The sequence below is a fragment of the Bos indicus x Bos taurus genome, chromosome 3 (genome assembly GCF_003369695.1).
Source record: "Bos indicus x Bos taurus breed Angus x Brahman F1 hybrid chromosome 3, Bos_hybrid_MaternalHap_v2.0, whole genome shotgun sequence".
Classification (NCBI taxonomy): Eukaryota; Metazoa; Chordata; class Mammalia; order Artiodactyla; family Bovidae; genus Bos; species Bos indicus x Bos taurus.
In genome coordinates, this window is record NC_040078.1 from 113,180,584 (window position 1) to 113,195,917 (window position 15,334).

The 15,334-nt window shown below is 52.9% G+C and overlaps 2 protein-coding genes across 8 annotated transcripts in view; both read left to right on the top strand.

The window, feature by feature from the left end:
• Positions 1-5,694, top strand: part of SAG (S-antigen visual arrestin) — a 31,234-nt gene extending 25,540 nt beyond the window's left edge. The window contains exons 14-16 of one of the 6 annotated variants that reach the window (XR_003510438.1): positions 1,712-1,767; positions 4,338-4,431; positions 5,457-5,539. Coding sequence is in view for 4 of the 6 variants with exons in the window: in XM_027537951.1 (XP_027393752.1) it covers positions 1,712-1,767; positions 4,416-4,431; positions 5,457-5,565 (181 nt within the window). In the remaining 2 variants the exon portion in view is untranslated. Of the gene's footprint in view, positions 1-1,711; positions 1,768-4,337; positions 4,432-4,546; positions 4,962-5,456 lie in introns of those variants that run through there. The other 5 variants (XR_003510439.1, XM_027537954.1, XM_027537951.1 and 2 more) reach the window with 5 other exon arrangements.
• An 8,115-nt stretch (positions 5,695-13,809) lies between these two features.
• The window catches only part of DGKD (diacylglycerol kinase delta), a 110,282-nt gene continuing 108,757 nt past the window's right edge, over positions 13,810-15,334 (top strand). Inside the window, exon 1 of one of the 2 annotated variants that reach the window (XM_027537960.1) lies at positions 13,810-13,984. In XM_027537960.1, the coding sequence (XP_027393761.1) occupies positions 13,829-13,984 (156 nt within the window). In that variant the 5' untranslated portion in view covers positions 13,810-13,828. The remainder of the gene's footprint in view (positions 13,985-15,334) is intronic. The other variant, XM_027537961.1, reaches the window with a different exon arrangement.

The following is a 15,334-nucleotide window of genomic DNA, read 5'->3' on the forward strand; positions in this document are numbered from 1 at the left end:
CGCTCACGCTGTGCGGACCTTGGCTGACGGGTGTGAGGCTGGGGTGTTTCGTGGAGACTAGTTGGGTCTGCCCCTGGATGGAGACACACACGTAGAGCCACCCTCAGAGAACAGGCACACTCCACGCAGTTGCCCCTGTGAGTACGCACGTGTGTTCAGGGGTGAAATGGACATAACTCGAAGTCTACCATTTTAACCATTTAAACCTGTGCAGTTGAGGAACTTCCCTGGTGGTCCACCGGTTAAGACTGTGCTTCTAATGCAGGGGGCAGAGGTTCAATCCCTGGTCAGGAAACAGACTCACATGCCGCTCGGTGCCACTAAAACAGAAAAAAACACCACACGATAGAGTTCAGTGGCGTCAAGGACACTCACAGAGTTGCGTGACTGTCCCCATTCTCCGGTCCTTGTACCCGTGCCCGTCCCAAAAGGAAGCCCCGTGCCTGTGGAGCCATCTCTCCCACTCTCCCCACTACTCGGCAACTGCTTACCTACCTTCGCTCTGCAGATTTGCCTCATTTGGACACTTTGTATGAACGGAATCAGGCAGTTGTCTCCTCGTGACCAGCCCCCGCTGGGCGCGTTCGCAGTGTCCCTGTCGTCAGTGCTTCTCTCCTGTTTGTGGCTGAGATTCAGCCCATGCTGTGAGTGGACCACGTTGTGTTCGTCCATTCATGGCGGCTGGACACTTGGGTTGTCTCCATCTTTGGGCCTTTGTGAATAGTGACAGTGGCCTTTTAAATCAGGCACACAGAGGCAGCAGGCAGGACGCGTCTGAGGCAAGCGCTGGCCTTACATACTCCGTCACTGACTCTGTCGCCCCTGCTCCCGTGGAGCCAGGACAACCTCTCTCCTAGGCCCTGGCCACACGGGGACCCACCAGGGCGCCTTATCAACAGATGAGATCTGACCAAAGCGGTGACCCCAGGGTGGGAGGCGGTGGGTCCTGGGTGAAACAGGGAGTAACCCTTGTCCCCCGCCAACCCCCCAACCCCTTTCCATTCTTCCTGTGTCCAGATTTTCCTTCTGCCCCTTCCTGACTCCCTGCTCTCCTTTTTCTGTATAAATTCCAAGCCACCTCAGAGTCCTGTAGCTTCTGGAATTGGCTGGACTCTGCTCATCACAAGGGACTGCTCTCCACAAGACCCAGGTCTCCAGCATTGCAGGCCGATTCTTTACCTCCCCTGAGCCACCAGGGGAGCCCAGGTGGCACTAGTGGTAAAGAAATCGTCTGCCCGTGCAAGAGACTTACTTTCGATCCCCGAGTTGGGAAGATCCCCTGGAGAAGGGCATGGCAACCCACTCCAGTATTCTTGCCTGGAGAATCCCATGGACAGAGGAGCCTGAGGAGGCTACAGTCCACAGGGTCTCAAAGAGTCAGACATAACTGAATTGACTTGGCATACACTATGTCCCTGGACGTCCCACTACTTAGCATGTCCCTGAAACTAATAACCAGGAGGAAGGGGGACCCCAAAATCCTGGCTGCCTCAGCCTCGTGCAAGTGGAGTTTCCGGACCACATTCCAGGGAATACATTTAAAAATTCCTTCCTGACCACTTCCTGATTTCTGGTTTGTTTTGTTTTGGACCTCGCTGAGTCGTCCTTCAGCTGAGGCCTGGGGATCTTTCTCGAAGCTCTGCAGCCACAGCTCTCGGCTGTGCAGTTACAACCATGTGCATTCTGACCGCTCTGCCTCCTTTGCTTCTAGTGAAGTGGCCACTGAGGTGCCGTTCCGCCTCATGCATCCCCAGCCAGAGGACCCAGGTCAGTCACGCCTCGTCTTGGCTTTCTCTAGTCCTGTGCCACCCACGGATTTCTTACTTAGCCACTGCTAGTTCTTCCTTGACCACATCTCTGGGCATGGACGGGGCCAGGCATCCGAGGTTGCTGGCCACATTCAAGTGCCCTGGGCCCTCCCAGAAACCAGGGCTCAGCGACTATGTCAGGGCGCTCGTCCAGTGGTCCAGGCGGTTTGTCCGGATCCAGTGAGTGCCCAGAGGATGTAGCATCCTTGCTTGGATGTGGGCTATCTTGTTAGGTTTTGTTAGGAATGATTTAAAAGCAGACGCTTTGCTATAAATAGGCTTGGGTTGAGATTTAAAGAAAATTCAGGCAAAAGATAAATTTGACAGCCTGAGGCTTTCGTGTTTCATTTGAGAGCATTAATAAGAATTTAGAAAGTGAGTGTTTCTGAGAGTGGCAGTTGTGATGAGAATACAGACGTTACTACAAATGAGGGTCAGGCTGGGATCCTAATGCCTGGGCTCCTTTGAATTGTCAATCCATTGGCTCTTGTATGGATGTTAAAACCAAATGAAGCTGTGGTTGTGCAGCTCTGTGAGCAAGCTAAAAACCAGAAGGCTTTAGCTTGTAAAGCTGCACATGTAAATAGGTGAATTGTATGACACGTGAATTGGACTTCTCTGGTGGCTCAGATGGTAAAGAATCTGCCTGCAATGCAGGAGACCCAAGTTTGATACTTGGGTCGGGAAGGTCCCTTGGAGAAGGAAATGGCAACCCACTCCAGTATTCTTGCCTGGAGAATCCCATGGACAGTGGAGCCTGGTGGGCTGCAGTCCATGGGGTCACAAAGAGTTGGACACAACTGAGCGACTAAGCACAGCACAGTTCTTTTGAAAGAGATAAATGAACCAGCAAAATTAATATGGATGCAATCTCAGAAATTCTGAGGAAGAATTCTCCACTGTGTGTTAAGGTGGCTTAGTTGGCAGGAAAGAAAAATGGACCTGTCTGGATGAGAACCCTCTAGAGTTATAGTAATTAAGAACATTTTAAGTAAAAGTGGTGTAAACAAGTGGGGTTTATTTTTCTTACATTTTATAAAAAGCCTTTCTACACTGATAATGAGACAGCATTTAAACATCAGAATAAGCCCCCATATTCATTTTGGCTTTTTCTCAAAACTATTTTGTCTCAAAGTATGTCTTCCAAATATTTTGGATTCAAATATTCAATGTGCTTTGCCAAAAACTTCCCTTGGGGGAAAAACACACAGCCTAACCATATTTTTTTTTTATTATTATTATTCATTTATGCTTGTGTCATTAAAGCACTATTTTAAACTCTGTGAGACTGAGATGCATTCTGGTCCCTTTCAAGGACATTTTAAAAGGCCATTTTAAAACTATGACCGGAGTAGATGTCATCGCTGGTGTCACATCCTTTTCTGGCCCTGTGAACAGGCTTTAGGACTTCTCTTGGGGGAAGTGGGGTTATTCCTTTCCTGGGTATGACGTCTTCATGTTCCAGTCATTATGGCCCTTATACTGAACATATTACAACATCAAGGCTAAGACAATGATCTTTCATCCTGCCAGATTTCAGGGAGAAAGAACAAATTACCCCACGGACTAGGAGTTCTGATTCCCAGAGGTTTATGCGTCCCAAGTTTCATTTGCAGATGCACGCTCATATCTCTCTCACTAGCCTGGTCCCCGACTCCCTGAGTCTAGATGAGGAGATGCTAAACAGACGAAGCATAAACTAGAGTTAAGAAGGCCTGCCAGGGCTAGAGGCCAAGTGATCTGTATGCAGCAAGTGCTAGAGAAATGCTACTGAGTTTTTACTGTCCTCTGTCTAGAACATTCTTAGAGAATTCAGGTGAAGAGAATTCAACTCTCTTCAGGGCTGTTGGTTGCACTTAGTATAATTTTATGCTCAGCACCAAAGCGGGGTGTCCAGGATGGTTCTTGCTCAGTGTTGTTTTTGATGCATCAGCCTCTTGGTAGGTCCCCTCATCCCTCAACAGCCTCTGGGGTGCAGGTTCAGTGTCAAGTCCCAGGACTCACCCCTAGAGAGCGGGACATGGAAGGTGGACCCGGTGTACTTCCACCACATGGGGTGGGCCATTAATAGCTCCCGGGGACTCTGATCTGGACAAGGTCCAAAGGGCATGTCGTAGGGAGAAAGGCTTTGAAAAGAGAAGCCCAGCCTCAGAGGGGGTGAGGTTAAGCAGGGAGAGGGTCTAGAGGTGAGGTTGTGGCTGTTCCATCTGGGGAGGTATAGGTTGTGGGGGCAACTTTTGGAGGAAGTGATGGTTAAAAATGCAGGGAGAGGGACGTCCCTGGTGCTCCAGGGGCTAAGATTCTGTGCTCCCAATGCAGGGGCCCGGGTTTGATCCCTGGTCAGGGAACCAGATCCCATGTGCCGCAACTAAGACTCTGAGCAGCCAGATCAATAAATGACTATTTTAACAAAAACAACGAAAATGCAGGGAGGAAGGCCCTCCGAGGGGGCCTGGCCAAGAAGCAGGAATGACATGCAATTTTCATAAAATGCGTGTTTCCGGGCCTTTTATTGCTCCACCTGTAAAGTGACCTAATGAAGGAAGAAGAGTTCTGCTAGACAGGACGGATGCTAACAGATGTCTCTCCTCTCTTCCACGCTCACAGATACCGCCAAGGAAAGGTGAGCACTGCCCGGCATTATCCCCGTTCTGTGACCTCCTCCTCCGCAACCCTAGAGCGAGCCTTCACACTTGTGTGTGTTTTGTTTTTTCTTCTCCTTTTTTTTGAAATGCAAGTGCCTGACTTAGGCTTTGATTGCCGAGGCATCCACTTCAAAAAGGCATCTGCTCCAGTGATGGCTATCTTGAGTAAACACATTGCCAGCCACAGGACTAGAGCCCAGCCAGGCCGGCTCTCCCCACTGAGGCGCCTCTGTTTTAGAGATTTCGGTTGATTTCAGTAGCAGATCCTTCAAGCCACTTGTTCTTTTGTCTTGGTACGCTTTAAATTCCCCTCTCTTCTGTTTTAAAACTCACCAGTAAAGAGTGAGCCCTCGAAACTCTAGACCCCGCCCCCACCTCGACCCAAATAAAGGGAGAACACCCCAGGCCCGTGTCCCTGAGCTCTCTTTATCTGTGACTTTGCTGTGTGGTCCCAGGTGTGCTGTGTACCTTCCAGGTCCTGTAAGTAATAAACCTTTATTTTCTCAAAGTTTCCGGATGGTTATTGCTGAAGGGTGTCTTGCAATCCTAACAGGAACCACGAGGGCCGGGCCAGCCACAACAGTGGTTATTGATAGGCTAAGACCCGCACAAAACAAGCACTCACCCCCTTGAGGGGGCGGTTCTTTCTGTAGACGCCCACGCTCTCAACACTGGCGCACGCCCTGGCTTTCCTTTTGCTCCCTACTATCAGGGCATGCACACATGTGGACACACACACATGTCCACGCACGCATGCACACAGTTATCCCAAGCATGTATGTGTGCTGTGTGGGTTCCTTCATTGTTTCATATTTTTGTTTGCTAAAGCGATTTTACACGGAAAGCTAGGAGGAGGACGGCCTCGTCCCCCGTTGCATCAGTGGGAGAATCTTGATGGGTTCCTCTTGCAAAAGGAAGATCAAGGACCTTGTTTTTCCTCCAGATTTCATCGCAAGCGCCAAAGAACATGCCTTGATCAAAATGTTCTTTGTTTTTATTTTAGTTTTCAGGATGAAAATTTTGTTTTTGAGGAGTTTGCTCGCCAAAATCTGAAAGATGCAGGAGAATATAAGGAAGAGAAGACAGACCAGGAGGCGGCTATGGATGAGTGAAGAGGCGGCTCAGGACGTGGGATGCGGGGTCGCTAGCCGCATGGTAGCAGGGCTCCAAGTTAGCCCTTTAGTGACGCTGAATTCCAAAGTGCGGGTCTTCTTCACAGAAATAAAGCTTGTTCTGCCCTGGCTGTGAGTCAAGCTGACTTGTTGGGGAGGCTGAGTAAGTTAGTAAGACACAAGGGGCAGCCTGGAGTCTGGGGGTGCGGGAGCATGGGAGAGTGGGTTGGGGGGAGAAGAACCCATCAAGGTTAGAAGGCACCCCAAAACCATGTGCTCGCCCGATGTGGGGCTGGTGTGTCCCAGGCTTTCTCCAGGGCCTCTGGGGTGGGCTGTTTCGCTGGAAACTTGGGGAAGGGGGCGGTGCGGGGCAGTGTGTCTAGTGACCCGAGCTATCCTAGCTCCAGGGCACCCACAGGGCCCCCCTAGAGAAACAGGGCAGTGGACAAACGTGGGCAAAACCACTCTTCATCTCTGACTCAGCTTTGGTGAAGAATCCTCCTGCAATGCGGGAGACTGGGGTTCGATCCCTGGGTTGGGAAGACCCCCTGGAGAAGGGAAAGGCTACCCATTCCAGTATTCTGGCCTGGAGAATTCCATGGACTATACAGTCCATGGGGTCGCAAAGAGTCAGACACGACTGGGCACCTTTTTCACTTTCACTTTCACTTCACTTTGGATCCAAGTCCTACTTGAGCTCTGGATTGTTGGGCTGTTTCTATTGAATGCAAGCAGTGAAATTGGAGTTGTCTGGTATAACGGGGGGAAAAGGAATGCATTGGAAGGACTCAGAGTGGCTCAGAGAACTTACTTAAAGGAAGAATCTGAGCTGCCACACCTGGGGTTGGTGGAAATCAGAGAAGCCCCAGGGATCATGGCCCAGGAGCTCCGGGTCCTGCCCTCTGGGTTGGCCATTCACTCCTGGTGGCCTAGCTCCAAATGCTCCTAGTCTCTGGTTCCGGTGTGCTATTCCTGGGAAGGAGACTCTGGCCCGATTTCAGCGAGGGGATCAACGCCTAGGGGCCAGCGATGGCAGAGCCTAGCCCTGGGAATGGGTTGTCCTACAAGAGGGGATTCTCCATGAGCCCCATGGGCTTCTTGGTTAGACTGCCTTCACTGGGTTTGGGCATTTAAGGGGTCAGGGAGAGGAAAGCTCGTGTCCAGGAGGAAAGTGAAGCTGAAGAAGGAGAAGATGTAACAAAGGTGATGCCAGGGCCCTGTCTTCCCTGAGTCCTCTTCTTGGCCCATGGTACCCCAGCCTTGGGGTCTGCTGCTGATGGCAGAGAGACTGAATGGCTCTCTTGGTGCCCACAGAGGGCCTGGGGGATGTGTTGACCCCCCGGTCCATGCCTCAAGGGGATAGGATGAAAGGGGATTGGAGCGTTCTACACAGTTTAACCCACTCACAGGAAGCGTGAGGGTGGACACTCAGGGTCAGGTCTCCAGGACCAAGAGCAGTGGCAGAGGACCAGAGCAGGAAGGCCCCACACCTGGGTTTGTTCGGCATGATTCCAGGCTGTCTGTGTCATGGGGGTTGGGATTTAGACCGGAGGGAGGCTCTCGGGAACCTAGGATGGGATCCCATATTCACAAATCAAAGTCTGAACTTGAGTGTTGGATAGGAGGCCTTCCGATATTGATGGCAATGAGGAGTAATTTCTGGAGAAGAGCTAATTATAATACAGGCAGAAAACTGGGCCTTTGGCCCGTGGGTGAGCAGGGTTAGACACAACCTCCCTGTTGTTTTTTTCTGCCTTGCTAAGGGAACAGCAAGCAAGCTTCCATTCCAGCCACGCCCCTGTCTCAAGACACTCAGGGTTGGAGGCACGCTCCTCAGGATCGGAGCCCTTCTGCTGCCTCCCCACTGCCGAAGCCCACAGGTCGGCTGTGGTTGGCTCCCGCCGGAGATTCTGGGCAAGACGGGAACCTGGGACTGTGCCCGGCGGGTCTGGTGAGAGGATCAGTCACTCGGTTCCTGCATTGCTCGACCCCAGGATATCCTAAGTCAGGGTGGACAGTAATAGGCCGGACCTTTGAAAGCGTGTGGGTGTGAGAGCCAGAGAGGAAGGCCAATCCCCGGAGAACAAAGGTCAGAACAGCCCTGGCCCTTCAGGTTATTTTGGTAACAAAACGCCTGACTTTCGCGTGCTGGCTAGTTTACCATCTGCGGCTGGCCACCCCCGTGAGAATTCTGGGGTGGGAGCAGGAAGTGAGCCACTGCTGCCTGACCAGGATAAGGAATCTCGCCTGGCCGAGCCTGTGCGCCAGGGATGTGTCTACTTGGCGTGCAGACCCCTGGCATAGAGAGGCAGGATGTCCGTGTGCAGGTTGGATGGGCGGCCCAGGGCTTTCTAGGTATGTGCGGTGGGAGACACGTACCAAGTGTGTGCCAAGGAGCTGAGGGTGTTGCAGGGAGAAAGTGGTGTCTAAGAACTTGGGGCAAAGTTTGCAACCTGCAACTTTGCTGGAGAAGAAGGGATCGCTGCTGTTTTTTGGGTATCTGTACCATGCTTGGGAAGCACCAACCATGCCTCCCATTCATTAGATGAGAAAACTGCAGTTCAGAGAGGTTATGTCCCTTACCAAGGTCACACAGCTAGTGAGAGTTGGAGTCAAGACTTAAACTCTGCTTTCCTGGAGTCGATAGGAATCAGAACTCTCCTCACAACATTTTTTTTTTTTGGCTGCACCACAGGGCATATGAGACTTTAGCTCCCTGACCAGGGATCCAACTTGTGCCCCGACAGTGGAAGTGTAGAGTCCTAATCACTGGACTACCAGGAAATTCCCTTCACTCATCTTTTGATGCTGAATCTGTATTTGAGAGTTTGAGGGGGAGGAAGGGGAAGATTGGCATTTATGATTCAATAAATGGCTGCCCTTAAGGTTTTTTAAGTTGAAAATATTAATATTATTGAGGTAGTTATAGATTCACATGCAGTAGTAGGAAGCAATACAGAGGGATTTCCCAAAGGTAACATCTTGCAAAACTATAGCCGATACCACGATCAGGAAATTGACACTCACACAGTCCGTCCGTCTTTTTCATATTTCCCCCATTTTAGTTTTTACTTGCATTCATGTGTGTGTCTGTGTGTCTTTTATCGTGTGTAGATAACTTCTTTTTAGAGCGTCTGTTTTCCTATTCCTCTAAGATTTTTCACTGCTTGCCTCCCAATCTAACCTCACGGCCCTAAGTGTCTAGTTTACTGATCCTCGGCAGGTGGGCAGGGAGGGGGCATTTGGAAATGTACGGGGGGCAGCTTTTGGTGACAGGGGTCCCCGGGGGCCAGGGAAACTTTACGGTGCACACAGCAAAGAAACGTCCTGCTCCAGATGTCAGTCATCACCCTAGTTCAGGGTAAAATAATTCCCATGTTTTCCAGTGCACCGTTTTATCCATTCTAACGCGGAGTGGTTCTTTCTGACAGGAGGTGCAGTTCTGCGCTGACAGGTCGAGAAAAGAAAGATTAGGTTGGATGTGAAGTGTGTTATTACTGCCACCTCGAACATGCCCTTAAGGTGGGGTAGACTTGGGGAGCAGCGTATTGTTAGCGGTGATTCACAGCGTGACTCACTCCATCAGGAGGCGCCCGGTGACTGTGCGCTTACAGGCGCCACCTCGGGGGAGGTCTCCAAGGGAACAGCTCGGCAGCCACCCGGGAACACAAAGCCTTCTTCGATCATCAGAGAAAATATGCCAGTTATGTGCCTCTGATTGCAGAACATAACACAGTTCTTACTAAGCCTAATATTCTTTTTTAAAATATACTTTATTTTCAAATAGTTTTAGATGTACAGAAAAGTGGCAAAGTACAAGTAAGTCCCTCCACACGCTGCGTCTCCTAAATTGTTAACATCTAACACTAGGATAGTACATTGGCCACACTGAATGCATCGTGTGTGTGTGTGTGTGTGTGTGTGTGTGTTAGTTGCTCAGTCTGCCCAATTCTTTGCGAACCCATGGACTGTAGCCCACCAGGGTCCTCTGTCCGTGGAATTCTCCAGGCAAGAATACTGGAGCAGGTAGCCATTCCCTGCTCTAGGGATCTTCCCCACCCAGGGATTGAAGCCAGGTCTCCTGCATTGCAGGCATATTCTTTACCATCTGAGTCACCAGGGAAGCCCTAGAATGCATCAATATTGACACATTATTATTAAGCAGAAAGTACATTCTTTATTCAGATTCCCTTAGTTTTTAACCTACTGTCCTTTTTCTGTTCCAAGATCCCACATGACATTTGGTGGTCACGTTTCCTAAGGCTCTTGAGGCTGTGACAATTTCTAGGACTTTTTCATTATTGCAAATAGACTCCTCTCCAGCTAGATTCCATCTCCCAACTCTCTCTTGAGTTCACATCTACGCCCTTGGCTTTTCACCTCTGAAATGATGGATTCTGGATCCCAGGTACCCCGTGAGCATCCAAAAGGTATAGGCAACAGCACTGTCTCTTCCCCCAACACCCCCAGGTTTTTGCACTTAGGTGTCACTGCTGCTGCTGCTGCTAAGTCGCTTCAGTCATGTCGGACTCTGTGCGACCCCATAGACGGCAGCCCACCTGGCTCCCCCGTCCCTGGGATTCTCCAGGCAAGAACACTGGAGTGGCTTGCCATTTCTTCTCCAGTGCATGAGAGTGAAAAGTGAAAGTGAAGTTGCTTAGTCGTGTCCGACTCCCAGCGACCCTGTGGACGGCAGCCCTCCAGGCTCCCCCGTCCCTGGGATTCTCCAGGCAGGAGTACTGGAGTGGGTGCCGTCGCCTTCTCCGACTTACATGTCACAGTATACGTTATTGTCTTCCCAAGTAGTGCTAGTGGTAAAAATTAACCCACCTTCCAATGCAGGAGACTTAAGAGATACGGGTTTGATCCCTGGGTCAGCAAGATCCCCTGGAGAAGGAAACAGCAACCCACTCCAGAATTCTTGCCTAGAGATTCCCAAGGACAAAGGAGCCTGGTGGGCTACAATTTATGGGGTCGCAAAGGGTTGGACATGACTGAAGCATCTTAGCATGGCCATGTTGCAATTAATTGATATAAAATCACTAGTCTCTGTGGAGGGGAGAAGGCAATGGCAACCCACTCCAGTACTCTTGCCTGGGAAATCCCATGGATGGAGGAGCCTGGTAGGCTGCAGTCCGTGGGGTCACGGAGAGTCAGACTCGACTGAGCGACTTCACTTTCACTTTTCACTTTCATGCACTGGAGAAGAAAATGGCAACCCACTCCAGTATTGTTGCCTGGAGAATCCCAGGGATGGGAGCCTGGTGGGCTGCCGTCTATGGGGTCCCACAGAGTCGGACACGACAGCTTCCCCTTTGTGCCCTTATCAGTCAGCTCCTTGCTGTCATAACAAGGTACCTCGGACCTGGGAGCCTAAGCAACAGGATTTATTTTCTCAGGATTCTGGAGGCCAGAAGCCTGAGGTCAAGTTGTGGTCAGATTCTTCTGAGGCCTTTCTCCTTGCTTTGCAGATGACTTCTCTGTGTGTCTTCATGCGGTCTTCCCTCGGGCTCTGCCTGCCTCCACATTTCTTCTTTCAAGGACACCAGCTGTACTGGGTTGGGGCCATCCCAATGGCCTCATTTTAACTTAACTACTTCCTTAAAAGACCCTGTCTGCACACACAGTCACATTCTAAGGTCCTAGGGGATTAGGGCTTCAATGTATGGCTGTTGGGGGACACAAGTCAGCCCCTAACAAGACCCTTCTCTGCTCCTTCTTTGAGCTTCAGCTTCCTAGGAGGCCTAGCCCTAGAGGGTCAAGGACTTGGAATCACATGGTCCAAGTGAAGTTCTGCCTCTCTTGCCTTCCTTAGGAGAGGTGTCTGAACCTCAGGTCTTCATTTCTAGAACGAGACCATAGAGCTTGCTCTGGGGGGACTCGTGTGCAGACTAGAATTGCTGGACAAGTGTTTGGCATGTGCCTGGTGGTTCGTCGATGGGACTCGTGCACTCCTGCATTGGCAAACTTTCTGGCACCAAGGATATGTTCTATCTTGTGCGGCCCTGGGTGGTAGCAGCTAAACTGCATTTACCTACTGAGCAGTTGAAACGTGGCCACTGTGGCTGAGAAACTGAAGATTAATTTTAATTAATTGAAATAGAATTGGAAGTAGCCCCGTGTGGGTAGTGGGTACAGCAGTGGGCAGTGTAACCGTGGGCCAGGGGCCCCCAGCCTGTCCTCAGAGAGTTCCTGCATCAGGCCGTGCCAGGCCCTGTCCTGGCTGTGAATCCATTCCCCTGGCCATGTCCCCCTATCAGATGTATTTTGTGGCCCCCAGGGGTGGTGGGTCTCCTGTACTTTGCCTCTGGAAAGCAACACCTCGTGCAGTGGGGGCCAGAGCATGCTGACCAGCAGGAAGGACAGAAGCCACTGTGTCCCTAGTAGCAGCCCTTTGAAAGGGCAAGGGGACAATTGTGTAGCTCCACAGTACCGCAAGGACACGACTTAGCAGCTGAACAACAACAGTACCTCAGAATGTACTGCATTTGGAGGTAGGGTCTTTAAAGTGGATTTGTCCCTCTGTTCAGTTCAGTTGCTCAGTCATGTCTGACTCTTTTCCACTCCATGGACTGCAGCATGCCAGGCTTCCCTGTCCATCACCAACTCCCGGAGCCTACTCAAACTCATGTCCATTGCTTCAGTGATGCCATCCAACCATCTCATCCTCTGTCGTTCCCTTCTCCTCCTGCCCTCAATCTTTCCCAGCATCAGTTTGTCTCTCTGAGGTGGCACCAAATCCTTCTCTACCTGGATGTGCCAAAGGGTGGCAAGACCTCAGCTGATGTCACCTCCTCCAGCTTCACTCCCACCCACCCACCATCAGCAGTCTTAGCTGGGAAGGAGGTGGCGGTGGTGATGGTGGTGCTCAGTCACGTCAGACTCTTTGCGACCCCTGTAGCCCACCAGGTTCCTCCGTCCATGGGATTTCCCAGGCAAGAATCCGGGAGTGGGTTGCCATTTCCTCCTCCAGGGGATCTTCCCCACCCAGGGATGGAACCCTTGTCTCCTGCATTGGCAGGGAGATTCTTTACCACTGTGCCATCTGGGAAGCCCTGCTGGGAAGGAGGGGCTTATCCCAAATTGCCTCTGCCTCCCTCCTAGCAGTCACTCTGCCCTGAGTCCATTTCTCTCTCTCCACAGCGTCTCTCAAAAATCTGGGCAGCCATTTGATCCATTACTTCAAAGCCTGGATCATAGACCCTCAGCTTTGTGACCTAGTCCCTGCCCAGGGTTCAGATGGCTCAAGGGCTTCCAGTTTCCCTCAGTTCAGTTTACTCGCTCAGTCCTGTCCAACTCTTTGAGACCCCATGGACTGCAGCACACCAGGCTTCCCTGTCCATCACCAACTCCCATAGTTTACCCAAACTCATGTCCATCGAGTCCGTGATGCCATCCAACCATCTCATCCTCTGTGGTCCCCTTCTCCTCCCACCCCCAATCCCTCCCAGAATCAGGGTATTTTCAGGTCTCAACTTAAAAAGCCCAAGCCCCTTATCAGGTGAACAAAGCCGGGTCTGACCTGTAGGCCCCCAGGCTCATCTCTTCGTGTTTTCTTTCCTTTAGGCTACAGTGTCCCTTTTCCCTAGAAATGTGTTCTTTCTTGCCTACAGGCCATTGCATCATCTCATCTCTTGGCCCCCTCCCTCACCCCACCCGACCCGAACAGGGTTCTCCAGTCAGGGATAACCCCTGCTCATATTTTCCGTCTCACGTTAAACATTTCTGCAGGAAGCCTTCTCAGATGGAACCTTGTATCTGTGTCCCGGTATCCCAGAGGCCCGTGCTAGTATTTTCTTCCTGGCATTCGTGTATACATACACGCATCCACTCGCGGCGCAAGTAAGTGCTGGGCGCAGCTTTAGATGCTGCCGACACAAGGCAGGACAAGAAACGGTCCCGGGCCGCCTGCAGGTCACTTCCATTCTTGAAGGGGAAGATTAAAGCTTTAAAAAAGACAGAAACAAACAAATAAAACACACAATTTGTGTCCCAGGAAGAACAAGCAGACGCTAAATTCTGGGCATCCGACACTACAGGTGGGGACGAAGGGGCGCGGGAGCCCTGCGCGAGTCCTCCCTGCGCGCGCGCGCGCGCCCGGCAGGGGGCGCGGAGGGGGCGGAGCGGGCGGAGCTGGAGACCGCGCGGCCCGGCCCCGCCCCGCCCCGGCCCTAGCCCCGCCCCCGAGACCCCGCCCCCGCTCCGGCCCAGCCCCCGGCCCCGGCCCCGCCCCCGCCCGCTGTGCGCGCGCTGGCCGGGCAGCATGGCGGCGGCGGCGGGCGCCCCTCAGCCGGGTCCGCCGCAGCCGCCTCCGCCGCCGCCGCCCGAGGAGTCGTCGGACAGCGAGCCCGAGGCGGAGCCCGGCTCCCCGCAGAAGCTCATCCGCAAGGTGTCCACGTCGGGCCAGATCCGCCAGAAGGTGAGCCGGCGGCGGCGGCGGCCCGGGCGCGCGCCCCTCAACGCCGCGGCAGCCCCGTGAGGCCCGCAGCCCGGCCGGAGCGGCTGCCCAGGCCCAGCCCGGCCCCGGCCTAGGGTCCCGCCGGGCGCTGCTGCCCACACGGGGCGCGCTCCGTCGGGTAACGGGGCTGGGCGCCCGGGCTGAGCGCGTTCACCCCCACCCCGGGCGGGGCGGCGGCGGCGGGGACCCCGGGGCCGGGGGGCGCAGGTGGGCGCCGCGCGGGGGCCGGGCGGGCTGGGCGCTCGGCGGGGTGGGCCGCGAGCACCCGGAGGGCAGGCCTTACAGGCTGAGGGGGCGAGCGTACCAGAAACGGGGGCTCCAGGCTGCGCCCCGCCGGGGAGCGCAGCCCGACCCCGGCTTCTGCACGGAATTTCTGAGCACCGAGGGGGCTGGTTCCCGCTGGGAGCTCTGCGCTCACCTGTGTGATTCCCTCCCCTCCCCTCCCCCCCACCGCGAGAAACGCGGTTGGAACCGGGAGTGGATTCCGTCCCCTCCCCTCGCGCGGTTTTTCGTGCGGGAAGGGGCCAGGAATGCACGTCCTCTGACCGTCTCCCTCTCCCTCCCCGGGCGAGCTGGGGACCAGGGGCTTGTCCCTGGCTGCGCACCCCGCTTGGCACCTCGCTCTGCACGGAGAACTCCGGGCTCGGATTGTTAGCTGCAGAAAGACGCATTTCCTTTCCGCAGGAGTAAAGTTGCACCCTTTGTTTTCCCCTCGCGGTTTCCGTTGCCCACTGCTTGGTGGGGGGGGGGGGGGGGGGGGGTTGCTACAACAGGTGAGCCCTGTTGTGTTAGCGCACGGCTTCCTCGGGCAGGTGGTTGGACAGGTGGCTGAGGGCAGGCGGGGTCCGTGGGCAGCCCCGGGCTGGCAGACTTGCTCATCCCGCTGCGGTGCGCTTTTCCTCCGCCGCCAGCGAGTTCAGCTGGTACTTTTACCGTGGGAGCCATTTCTGGCTTAATCATCTTTTCTCAGCCTCTGATACCTCTGGGTGTGTGTTATTGTGAAGTGCTCCAGTTATTCAGCACGTAGGTACTGAACACCTTCTTTGTTCTAGGTGTTAACAGTCGAAGTAATAATTATAGTGGTAGTCATTCCCCAGTGCTTACTGCGTGCCAGGCAACTTTTCTTGGGTTAACTTGACAGCAATTGACATGGGTTAACTCATTTAGCACCCATTGTGTTGGGTGTTATCTGTCATCCCCTTCTCTCTCTCTTTTTTTTTTTTTTAATTTTATTTTAAACTTTTTATTTTGTATTGGGGTATAGCCGATTAACAATGTCATGATAGTTACAGGGGAACAAGGAAGGGACTC